At 38.6% G+C, this 13,009-nt stretch overlaps 1 protein-coding gene across 1 annotated transcript; it reads left to right on the top strand.

The window, feature by feature from the left end:
* Window positions 1–760: 760 nt before the first annotated feature.
* LOC134637668 (interleukin-1 receptor accessory protein-like) lies at window positions 761–11,153 on the top strand. Its single transcript, XM_063488188.1, has 13 exons — window positions 761–858; window positions 3,135–3,390; window positions 5,066–5,249; window positions 5,364–5,508; window positions 5,589–5,651; window positions 5,738–5,861; window positions 5,978–6,117; window positions 6,276–6,338; window positions 6,435–6,558; window positions 8,311–8,453; window positions 8,551–8,697; window positions 8,829–8,981; window positions 9,096–11,153. Exons 1-13 carry the CDS (start codon window positions 801–803, stop codon window positions 9,413–9,415), a joined length of 1,920 nt encoding a protein of 639 aa, XP_063344258.1. The 5' UTR covers window positions 761–800; the 3' UTR covers window positions 9,416–11,153.
* The last annotated feature ends 1,856 nt before the right edge of the window (window positions 11,154–13,009 follow it).

Below are 13,009 nucleotides of genomic sequence, written 5' to 3' on the forward strand. Positions count from 1 at the left end.
AATAGTGAGTAATGTTCGAAAATATTTGAAATAGTATAATTAAGGTAAATGTTATGTTATTAGTTGTTATAATCTGATAAGGAATATTTTATGTTATTTTTTGTTGTTTTATTTTTCAGTTTACCCACTGAGAAAAAAATAATTCAATTAAATTTAAATACTATCTTACTGTTCAGTGCGATTAATTTTTTGCAGCACTGTTGCATATTATTATTATTATTATTATTATTATTATTATTATTATTATTATTATGTGTGTGGGGGGGGGGGGGCTGTTTTTAATCACCATTTTATCATTATCAGCCTTTGACGGAAACCCACAGGGATCGTTTCATGTGAATTTCGTGATCCGCAAATATTTACTTACCTTGACACCACCTACACACTCTGAAGCGGGGAGCCAAGCTTAAAGGATAAGCTTGATAAGACACCTACGAACTGGGATTTTAGGTTTTGTTTAGCAAGTGAATCCAAAGGAAGCTTGGCTGTATTGAACTTCATTTGCTCCTCAGATAACTGGAACCTACTCCTGTTATGCTGAACTGACTTCGTACAACACCAAAGAAACGGGAGAAGCATGAAAAACAAAAGGACAAGAAAAGAAAAAAAAATCATGGAAGTTGTAGACCGTGGAATGACCACCATTCCTTAGACGTTTCTTAGTTTCACTTCACTACTTACGTGACTCACAAGGCAATATAAAACGTTCGGTACCCAGACTACGTCACATATATATAGGACTGTGCACTCTTCACTTTAGTTCCTAAGAAGATTCTTCTTGACTTTTGACGTGAGACGATATGAACGGAAAAATAAGCCTTCTCCTGCTTTTTCTCGTCTTCCTTACATCGACACCAGGTAAGACCTCTTCATGTTTTATGGGTGATTTTTTTTATTTATTTAGAACATAAATCTACAGTTCATAGTCTAAAAAAAATGCTCTTTAAAAAAACATTTACAATGAAACTTATTATTAAACACTGTTAGAAATGTCGAGTTTAAACTGAGTGGTTAACGGTGTTTTGAGCGTGAACAATACAGAAAAAAAACCAAAAAAAAACTAAAAAGCCCAAAATATGTTTATTCAAAAAATGAATTTTCAGTATTTTTAAAGTAAACCAAGCTGCTAAAAATAAACGCACAATATTAGGCATATGAGCAAAGCGTGTGTAAGTACTCATTCGCCTGGCTCCTTACAGTCTTGTGATTAATATGCTTTTTAAATGTGATGCTGACAAGTGATGAGATCATTACATTAAAAAGTTATTTTTAAGCAATACTGGTGGAAGATGAATGATTGACATTCCAAAGCTGACATCTATAAAGAAATTAATTCAATCAGAACATCTCCTTCCAACTGACCTTCATCAGTTACAAACAAAACAGTTTTGAAACTGATGAAATTCTGTTGGAATGAAAAGTGATTCAATAAAATGGTGACAAGCAAGACAGTGTGGGGAAGTTGTATTTTTCCCTCATAGGCACCTGTTGTTTCTTCAAGTGTGCAGAGATTTTATTTTTAAGGCAGTTTAAAGAAAGCTAAGTATGGCAATGTAAGGCATTTTCATCCTCAGTTTTGTTTTTACTTTTATTTCTTTCTTTCATTAATGTGTGATTAAATTCTTTTAGTCCCTTTTACCCTCCCCTTACAAAACATTGCCCCCGCAGTGCCCCCACCCTATCCAAGCACTGTTCTTTGTGTTATGGTTTCATTATTATTCACATGCCTATTTGACTTCCAGTAAGTCCGGTCTGTTATTTATTAATTCTGTTTCCTAACACCATGTTTAACAATCTTATCAGTGACATCACGACCTGACCCAGCAGACTGTATGAAGTATATTAAGACTTTTGAGGAGACAAGCATAAGACTGATGAGGATATTTACTCTTGGTTTCATTATTTCCTTCCTTTTTTGGGTGGGGGCGTTGACGGGCATCATTGCGTCATTTTACACAATTCTTGACATTTGTATAGCAGAGCTTCACAGCACTTTGCAGCGGCTTTACAATACAATCAGGCTTCTTGTCAGAGTCTTGTTAATCCTTCCTGCTGCTACTCAGCCAGTTCCCCCAGTCTTTTGTTCTTGCACCCTTGTTGCCTTTCCATGACAGCTATTTTCCCCTTGATTTCTAGGAATTTCACTGGGCAGGTGGCTTTGTTGACAAAATTCCAAAAATACAACTAAGGGTTTTTCAGGGATAAAACTATCTCCTTCCAAATGAATTTTAACCTACGTTATTGAACTATGAATGAAAAAGAGTTTAAGAAGTTCAGTCTTAAAGATAAAATTGGAATATTTTTGTGGGATCTTCTCATTTATTCTTCTCATTGACCAGAATTAGTTGGGATGCTGCAGCCAGGAGAAATTATGTTTACAAATGTGTATTTAGGTCAGCGTCTTCGTCATACCTGTCATGTGTTCTGCCAAGACTGTCAAGTTTATTTTTGTATTCCAGTTTTTCCAGCAATAAAGCTGCCCTTTTGAGTTTGTTTCATTTCTGTGTCTGAGCCTGCATTTTAGTCCTTTCCTGTCTGCCTGCACACAGATCATGACAGTTATGCGCCTCATAAGCCTTATAAAACCCCAGAATGGCAGCCATTGCCTGAAGGAGCTCAGCATTCATCAAATTTCTTTTAGGTAGCAAGAGCAGGAGCCAACTGGTAGAAGCGTGGAGAGAATTCACAGAGCAGAACCTTCAATATAGCACAGCACACAATAACCATTTACATTCTTTTACATTGTTAGGAGGATCTAAAACATTTTTACATTAAACGTCATACTTATTTTTCTAATTCTGATTCTTTAGGGAGCCCCCTCTGTCTGCAGCAAGTTATTATAGCCCCTGCACCAACCCCCCCCCCCCCCCCCCCCCCCCCCCCAAACACACACACACACAATTTTCCTATTAGCCAGTTTGTGGAAGCCTGCTAAGGGGCACCAGGGCTGTACTGCCTGCCCTTTGTGGTAATGCTGTGGCATTTAAAGCTATCGGTGACATTAGCTCAGGGTAAAAGTGAAAAACTGCTAGTGACTGCACTGTGAAGCCCGAGTTTCATTAACCAGACAAATATGATCTTTTTAGACTAAAGCAATGCTTTTTTTCACATGTCATTATGAATGTCATTGACAGGTGTGTGCCCACTGAGTTTCCAGGAAGTAAATGCCAAGGCAGGTGAGATGGCGGTACTGCAGTGTCCTTCTTACAGAGGGTACAGTGATGGAGATGCTGAGGTGTTCTGGACCAGTCACACCGTGGATGAAATGAAACTCTTCAACATGTCAATATCAGCTGAGCAGAGGCAGATGGGTGTGCTGGTTCATGGAAGAATCCTTGTCATTCTCAGAGCTTCAGTAAACCATCAGGGGAATTACTCCTGCTCTTTTCGGTAAAATTTAATACAATTCCCACATTAATGGTTTCATTATCTAAGACTGACATCTAACAAAAGTCGTGCCCACACACTGACATAAAGTACTATTTCCTATACGACAGGATAGCAGAGCAAGTTTAACTTGTGTTATATTTTATTATAACATTTTAAGGTTGTTATTGAATATCACGGCACCAAAAAAGCACTTTTTATATTTGTACTGAACCAGGTTGCTTGTCGGCATTATGGTATGACAGTTTCCCTAAATGCTGGTAACATATATGTGTTTTCAAATAACAACCGGCCATCTGAAGTTAGCAAATCCTGAAACACAACTGAGGATGGCGGGTTGTTGTTAAGGTACAGAAAAACTGGGACAAAGCCATATTTTATTCAAACTAGAACATAGAAAATATTCATTTTTTGTAAACTTAGATGGTTTAACAATTAATTTACCATTTTAAGTACATTTTTAGAAAACAATTTTAATAATTCTTAATTTTTTTCAATTAATAATTTTGAATTTGCAGCAGCCGCATGTCTCAAAAGGTGGGACAGGGCCATGTTTAACACTGTGTAGCATTACCTCTTCTTTGAACAACAGTCTGTAAACATCTGGGAACTGGGTAGAGCAGCTGCTGGATATTTGGGAAAGGAATGTTGTCCCATTCTCAACAGTCACTCTTCAGCACTCTTCATTGCCCTATTTTTTTTGTCCAGGCAGGCCAATTCAGCACCCGGACTCTTCTACTTCAAAACCATGCTGTTGTAATGACAGCAGTATGTAGTTTAGCATTGTCTTGCTGAAATATGCAAGGCCTTCTCCGAAAGACATAGTCATAGAGTATATGTGGCTTTAAAACATGTATATACCTTTCAGCATCCATTATTACAAGCTGTGTAACATGTTGCAAAAAATCTTTCAAGTTTTGTTTCGTCTGACCTCAGGACAGTTTTTCGCTTTGCCTCAGTGCATTGACAAAGAGCTTTGAATCATAGAAGATGACTGCATTTGTGGATTATGTTGTTCTTTGCATGGTGGTGCTTTAGCCTGCATTAGTGGATGGCACAAGTGTCCCTGAGCCCATGCTGTGATTTTCATGATAAATTAAATTTAAAACAGGGTTAAAGTTAAACTCATGATTTTCATGTGTAACACAAGAAACACTTCCTTCTCAACCGTTTATTGGTTGAAAAGTGTTTTGTTGAATTTTGTTGAGACATGTCATCAAATTCAAAATGAGTTTTTTTCCTGAAATGGTAGATCTCACTCAAAACATTTGTTTTCTGAGTTTTGTTGTGAGTAAAATAAATAAATCAGGTAAAATAAAATCAGACAAAGGCACACAAGAAGCACGAGTGTATCACAGGTCATCAGGTTTCATATTCTGTGGGTCAGAGAAGAGCCTCTCAGTAATCCAGCATTAAAGGAATGGATTACTGAAGGCGAAACTGAGAGGGATTTTTATACAGAATGCCAGATATGTTAGTTTCATTTCACTGTTTGCAGCACAAAACTTTCTCAGCTAATAATAAATCCTGAAGGACAAATAGTCCACTTAGTAGATGAACACCATTTTAAAACTAATCCTTTAAGTCTTCTCTTACTTTCACATTTTTTTTGTTTCATTTTGCTTGTTGCTCAGAAGGAAAGTAAAAACTTCCTGTTACTGTTTTCTTTCCTTGGTAGGAATTCCAGCAGACGGTCCTGGATAAGCCTCGAAGTATACAAAGCGCAGTCCAGAGACTCTGAACAAATGAACCAGATCTCTAAAGAATGTTACACAGAGGAGTACTGCAATTTGTACTGCCCTGAAAAAAATGTTCGTTTTAACACCCTGAATATCACCAGAATCGGCATCACATGGCACAAGGTAAACAGAGCAGATTATGTGAATGAGATCAAACTGTAAAATATTGTTACAGGGTTTTAATGTTTTTCCAAATTTGACAGCTGACTACTTAAAAATTGAGCTTATATGTTGTAGGAGGGCGGGTCATCACCAAAAGACGGTTACTTCCCAAGTGTGAAAAAAGAGGACAGTGGCAACTATACCTGCACCCGCTCTTACCTGTATGATGGTCAAATATATAACATGACCTCTACGGTGAAACTTGATGTCCAACCAAGCAGTAAGAAAAACACATTTTGCAGATATTTATTTTTAATTATTTTAATATGTGCTTTTCAAAAAAAAATTTTATTTGCACAGAAATAACTGAGAAAGCAGTGATAATTTCACCAAAGAACAAGCAGGTATTTGAGGTAGATTTAGGTGAGTTATTGTCTATATTCATACACCTTCACACTCTTGGCTAAAGCTTAAATGTTAATCATTTGTGTTAACTCTGCTTTTTCTAGGCTCAAGAGTGGTGATTGATTGTAAAGCAGTTATGATGTCAGACACTGATGACTTGTTTTGGTTAAGTGGAAGTTCATTTGTGGATGCAGACACTAGTCTATCAGTTTTCTATAATGATACAGGGTAAATATTTCACACACAGGTCCTCTGTGGGTCACACTGATGTTATATGTAGTCACATCAGCACAGATATGAATTCTGCTTTTAGAGCTGCCTCAGTCATTTTATTCTCTTGTCAGGTTCAACAGCAGAGAGGAAATCCACATGACATCTCTAATCTTCAGAAAAGTGTCAGAGGACGATCTGTCAAAAAATTATACCTGTAAACTGCAATCTGACTACCAAACAAGCTTTGTCACCATCACCCTAAAACAAAAAGGTATGGCCAGCTGAACATTTTGAGTCATTTTATAAATAAATATGTCGATGAAGCTTGATGTCCAACCCAGCATTAGGAAAAACACATTTTGCTAATTTTTATTTTCAGTTATTTTAATATGTGCTTTTCAAAGGTTTTATTTCTTTATATTTGCGCAGAAATAACTGAGAAAGCAGTGATAACTTCACCAGAGAACAAACAGGTATTTGAGGTAGATTTAGGTGAGTTATTGTCTATATTCATACACCTTCACACTCTTGGTTAAAGCTTTAATGTTAATCATTTATAACAATCTGTGTTAACTCTGCTTTTTCTAGGCTCAACAGTGCTGGTTGATTGTAAAGCAGTTATGATGTCAGACACTGATGACTTGTTTTGGTTAAGTGGAGATTCATTTGTGAATGCAGACACTAGTCTACCAGTTTTCTATAATGATACACGGTAAATATTTCACACACCTCTGTGGATTACACTGATGTTATACAGTGGCTTGCAAAAGTATTCGGCCCCCTTGAACTTTTCCACATTTTGTCACATTACAGCCACAAACATGAATCAATTTTATTGGAATTCCACGTGAAAGACCAATACAAAGTGGTGTACATGTGAGAAGTGGAACGAAAATCATACATGATTCCAAACATTTTTTACAAATAAATAACTGAAAAGTAGGGTGTGCGTAATTATTCAGCCCCCTGAGTCAATACTTTGTAGAACCACCTTTTGCTGCAATTACAGCTGCCAGTCTTTTAGGGTATGTCTCTACCAGCTTTGCACATCTAGAGACTGAAATCCTTGCCCATTCTTCTTTGCAAAACAGCTCCAGCTCAGTCAGATCAGATGGACAGTGTTTGTGAACAGCAGTTTTCAGATCTTGCCACAGATTTTCGATTGGATTTAGATCTGGACTTTGACTGGGCCATTCTAACACATGGATATGTTTTGTTTTAAACCATTCCATTGTTGCCCTGGCTTTATGTTTAGGGTCGTTGTCCTGCTGGAAGGTGAACCTCCGCCCCTGTCTCAAGTCTTTTGCAGACTCCAAGAGGTTTTCTTCCAAGATTGCCCTGTATTTGGCTCCATCCATCTTCCCATCAACTCTGACCAGCTTCCCTGTCCCTGCTGAAGAGAAGCACCCCCAGAGCAGGATGCTGCCACCACCATATTTGACAGTGGGGATGGTGTGTTCAGAGTGATGTACAGTGTTAGTTTTCCGCCACACATAGCGTTTTGCATTTTGGCCAAAAGTTCCATTTTGGTCTCATCTGACCAGAGCACCTTCTTCCACATGTTTGCTGTGTCCCCCACATGGCTTGTGGCAAACTGCAAACGGGACTTCTTATGGTTTTCTGTTAACAATGGCTTTCTTCTTGCCACTCTTCCATAAAGGCCAACTTTGTGCAGTGCACGACTAATAGTTGTCCTATGGACAGATTCCCCCACCTGAGCTGTAGATCTCTGCAGCTCGTCCAGAGTCACCATGGGCCTCTTGGCTGCATTTCTGATCAGCGCTCTCCTTGTTCGGCCTGTGAGTTTAGGTGGACGGCCTTGTCTTGGTAGGTTTGCAGTTGTGCCATACTCCTTCCATTTCTGAATGATCGCTTGAACAGTGCTCCGTGGGATGTTCTAAGGCTTGGGAAATCTTTTTGTAGCCTAAGCCTGCTTTAAATTTCTCAATAACTTTATCCCTGACCTGTCTGGTGTGTTCTTTGGACTTCATGGTGTCGTTGTTCCCAATATTCTCTTAGACAACCTCTGAGGCCATCACAGGGCAGTTGTGGAGCTGTTTTGCAAAGAAGAATGGGCAAGGATTTCAGTCTCTAGATGTGCAAAGCTGGTAGAGACATACCCTAAAAGACTGGCAGCTGTAATTGCAGCAAAAGGTGGTTCTACAAAGTATTGACTCAGGGGGCTGAATAATTACGCACACCCTACTTTTCAGTTATTTATTTGTAAAAAATGTTTGGAATCATGTATGATTTTCGTTCCACTTCTCACGTGTACACCACTTTGTATTAGTCTTTCACGTGGAATTCCAATAAAATTGATTCATGTTTGTGGCTGTAATGTCACAAAATGTGGAAAAGTTCAAGGGGGCCGAATACTTTTGCAAGCCACTGTATATGTAGTCACATCAGCACAGATATGAATTCTGCTTTTAGAGCTGCCACAGTCATTTTCTTCTCTTCTCAGGGTCAACAGCACAGAGGAAATCAACATGACAACATCTCTAATCTTCAGAAAAGTGTCAGAGGACAATCTGTCAAAAAAGTATACCTGTAAACTGCAATCTGACTACCAAACAAACTTTGTAACCATCACTCTAAAACAAAAAGGTATGGCCAGCTGAACATTTTGAGTACTTAATAATACTCTTTAATGTGTTTATTTATTAGATGAGCTAATTTAGAAAATCCCCATCACTCCCTACAGCTGCTTCTTCCTCTTACTTTGAGGCTTTATGGATTGTGGGCTTTGTGCTGATGGTGATGGTACTAACAGCAGTTATTTATGCAAAGTTTAAAGTCGACATCACGCTTTTCCTTCGTCAAATTCTTGGCTGCCATCGAACCATCCCAGGTATTATTCATACATTTTGCTAATTCAAACATCATCTGTGTTCACATTCTTGTCAGAATGGCAAAAATCTGCTTTTTTTCTATCCACTTTTAAAACAACATTTTTATTTTTTATTTTATTTTTCCAATTAGATGGAAAAAGCTACAACGCCTGCTTGATGTATTACAAGAGTAGCACAGATCCAGGACTAAATGAAGATGACAGAAAAAGGCTGGAGAGTGAAATGAAGCACAGATTCGGTTACAGTCTCTGTCTCTACAGTCCTGATGTTGTACCAGATAAAGGTGATTACATTTTTCATATTTTTACATAATTGTTATTCTAAATTTTGTCCTTACAAATTCAATCAAGGGGAAAAAAAACAACGCAGTCTGATTTGTGCTTGTCTGCTCCTGTAGGAGAGGCTGTGTTAGACTGCATAAGGCAGAGTCAGACAGTGGTTCTGGTCCCCTGCTCAGAAGATTCTGGTTCAGGAGTCGACCTGCTGAACAGTATCCAAGCATCCCTCAAGAAGTTGCAGACTCACGTGGTTTTGATTAAAACTGAGACAGCCGGAGTCTTGAGCACAAGTTCATCTTCAGAGGCCTTAAAACTCTGCAAAGCTGCAGACTGTGTCACCTGGAAGGGAAAAAGCTCCATGCTGCCCTCTTCTGCCTTCTGGAAGCTGCTTCGTTATTACCTACCTGCCCCGCAGAGAGCACCCAGAGCTTTAACATGACTGTACAGTATTTAGGATGTAAGACTGTATTTCCTCCACTGAACACACACATGTAATGGAAGCTCTTAAAACATGTGGTTATCCTATTTGGTCTTTCATCAAATCAGCAAAGAGGCACAGAGAAGACGATCAGACAGGAACTAGGGAGGATCAGAAAGACAAACACAACAATATTGTCATCCCCTATGTAGCATCTTTATCAGAAAAACTCAGGAGAGTCTTCTCCGAGCACAACATCCCAGTGTACTTCAGACCCAGCCACACAAAAACTGGTTCATCCCAAAGACAGAACTCCTAAACACAAACTTAACAACATAGTTTATGCTGTACAGTGTAGCGAGGAATGCCCAGACCTCTACATTGGAGAGACCAAACAGCCACTTCACAAACGCATGGCACAACATAGAAGAGCCACCTCGACAGGACAACTCAGCCGTCCATCTGCATCTAAAGGACAAAGTCACTCCTTCGAGGACACCAATGTTCACATTTCGGACAGGGAAGATGGTTAGAAAGAAGAGTGAAAGAAGCCATCTATGTCCACTGTGAATGACCATCTTTGAACAGAGGTGGTGGCTTATGACACCAACTGTCTGCCATCTATAACCCAGTTTTGAGATCCCTTCCCAGACGCCTTAATGCCCACTCACATCCTGGGCCCTTTGGCCTCAGGAAATCACATGATAGGGTGGGGTTAGGTTTTACAATGAGTTCACCCGAAACCTTGGCTGATTGTGACCTACACCCATTTTTCATATACAGACAACCTTATTGCTGGTGATATTTTTATTTTATTTATTTTTTCCCATCTTCTGCATTATATTGTATTTTTTCTGTTAATAGTGTTATTTTGTATTTTCTTATGCTGATGGGTTTGTTTATTGTGTTGTCTTCTGATTGCTGGTATTGGTTCTTTATATTTTCCTTATTTGTGCCTTTAGTTTAGTTATACAGTTGTGTTCAAAATAATAGCAGTGTGTTTTAAAACATGAGTAAAGCTCAAAATTATCATTATTATTTCCATTCATTGGAAACACTGCACATTATATTTTACATCAAAACACGATGAAAAAAGTATCAACAGTTCAATTCCTTTACAGGAAAACATGATATTGGGCTGTTCAAAAAAATAGCAGTGTCTGAAATAAAATATACCCTGAGGTATCTCCTATCTGTGAGAAATGCTCCCTAGCTGATACGTTAAGCCACAGTTTTGTTTTTTGTCCCAAGGTAAAAGTATTGTCTCAAATTCTTCATGTGCAGTTGAACCCTGATCCACTAATAATTATTCTGGGCATATTTGATGATACTGTGGGAATAGACAGTGCAAAGCGATGTTTTATATCCTACTGTATTATTATTGCAAAGAAAGTTATTCTTACTCACTGGAAGAAGAGAGATCAACCCCCCTTAAAGCTCTGGCTTAATGAGCTGGCAAATACATTACATTTGGAGGGAATACGATATACTCTTTGTGACAGACTCTCTTCTTTCAGTAAAATTTGGGCACCTCTCTTTACATTTCTGCAGCTATAACCAGCAGTTACAGTTTTTTGGCTTCTCATTATGACAAGCTAGCCAGACAGCTGGGACTGGGGTTGTGGGCGTGTGGGAGGGTATTGTACCATGTTATGTTATGTTTTGTTATATTTGTAATGCTATGTGATGTTAATGTACAAAACAGAGCAACTATCTGATGCTGTAAATTCCATTGTCATACAAACATATGAATTGCTCAATAAATATATCTTGGAAAAAAAAAATAGCAGTATCTGCATTTTTCATTGCAAACCTAAATATTTACTTAAACTGAAAAACCGTTAAGATTTAGCATTCCTATGAATCACTAAACTAATATTTAGTTGTACAACCACTGTTTTTGAGAACTGCTTCACATCTGTGCTGCGTGGAGTCGACCAACTTCTGGCACCTATAAACTGGTATGTCAGCCCAGGATGATTTGACAACCTTGTGCAATTCCTCTGAATTTCTTGGTTTTGCCTCAGAAACAGCATTTTTTAAGTCACCCCACAAGTTTTCTATTGGATTAAGGTCTGGGGATTGGGCTGGCCACTCCATAACCTTAATTTTGTTGGTCTGGAACCAAGATGCTGCTCACTTACTGGTATGTTTGGGGTCATTGTCTTATTGAAACACCCATTTCAAGGGCATTTCCATGCTGCCCAACCCTCTTCAGCGTAAGGCAGCGTGACCTCTTCAAGTGTTTTGATATGAGAACATTGATCCATGATCCCTGGTACACGATAAATAGTCCCGACACCATAGTAAGAGAAACAGCCCCATATCATGATGCTTGAACTACCATACTTCACGGTCTTGAGAGTGTCCTGTGGCTTGAATTCAGTGTTTGGGGGGGGGGGTCGTCTGACAAACTGTCTGCGGCCCTTGGACCCAAAAAGAACAATCTTACTTTCATCAGTCCACAAAATGTTTCTCCATTTCTCTTTAGGCCAGTCAATATGTTCTTTGACAAATTGTATCGTCTTCAGCATGTCTTTTTTTTTTAGTAGCGTGACTTTGCGGGGGCTTCTTCCTGATAGATTAACCTCACACAAGCATCTTCTAATTGTCGCAGTACTCACAGGTAACTTCAGACTCTCTTCAGATCTCCCTGGAGCTCATCATTGGCTGAGTCTTTGCCATTCTAGTTATTGTTCGATCCATTTGAATGGTAGTCTCTCTGGTTTGGCTTTCCATTTTAAAGCATTGGAGATCATTTTAGCTGAGCAGCATATGATTTTCTGCACTTTCCCCTCTCCAATCAACGTTTTGATTAAAGCACAATGTTCTTCTGAACAATGTCTGGCACGACCCAGCTTTCTCAGGTTTTCAGAGAGAATTGAATGTACAACATGTGCTGGCTTCAAGGGCCACATGAATGACACCTGTTTCTTCACATAATGAATGACCTCACTGATTGGACTCCACACTGCTATTATTTTGAACACGCCCCTTTCACTTAATTATTCAATTACACAGACTCAGGTGCATTCACATCATGAATATTAGGTCTCTTGGTTTCTCTGACTCTACTACACCTACTGATAAATTATTTGCCATGTAATAATATGTTTTATACCAAAAACACTGACTGATTTGGTTAGTCATGTTGGACTGCTATTATTCTGAACACAACTGTGAATGACTTTAGGTTTATTAGTTCCCTTTATTGTTCCCATTCTGTTCCTTCACCTTTGTCTCTGTGTTTTTTTATTATCTTTCTTCTTCTCCAGTTTAGATAACTTTACCCATTCAATTGTGTATCTCTGTTTTATTTTGCTGAGTGTTATTTCCTGTGTCTTTAACTTTAACTTTCCTGTCTTGTTTGGTTAGTTGTCTTCAGTTGTGTTCACCACCCTTTTCCACTACCCTCATTACATTGTGAATGTATTGTCCCAGTCTTCCCTTGTCCTTTGCTGTTGTCCCTCTAAGCCTTCTGGTTCTGTATCCATATGTTTAATGATTTCTGGAGACATTGGATTCCCAGGCTTTCATTTACATATTCTCTGGTTTTCTGGACTTTGTAACTTGACTCGGTATTTCATATTAAACCTTTGCATTTCCGGTGGCAGA

Source organism: Pelmatolapia mariae, linkage group LG1, assembly GCF_036321145.2.
Source record: "Pelmatolapia mariae isolate MD_Pm_ZW linkage group LG1, Pm_UMD_F_2, whole genome shotgun sequence".
Taxonomy (NCBI): domain Eukaryota; kingdom Metazoa; phylum Chordata; class Actinopteri; order Cichliformes; family Cichlidae; genus Pelmatolapia; species Pelmatolapia mariae.

What these genes read in the sequence shown, in the direction of transcription:
- LOC134637668 (XM_063488188.1), top strand. Translation starts at nt 801, where the DNA reads ATGAACGGAAAAATAAGCCTTCTCCTGCTTTTTCTCGTCTTCCTTACA. An exon ending in ACTTGATGTCCAACCAAGCA is followed by an intron (nt 5,509 to 5,588) that starts GTAAGAAAAACA and finishes TTATTTGCACAG; the next exon opens with AAATAACTGAGAAAGCAGTG. An exon ending in CATCACCCTAAAACAAAAAG is followed by an intron (nt 6,118 to 6,275) that starts GTATGGCCAGCT and finishes ATATTTGCGCAG; the next exon opens with AAATAACTGAGAAAGCAGTG.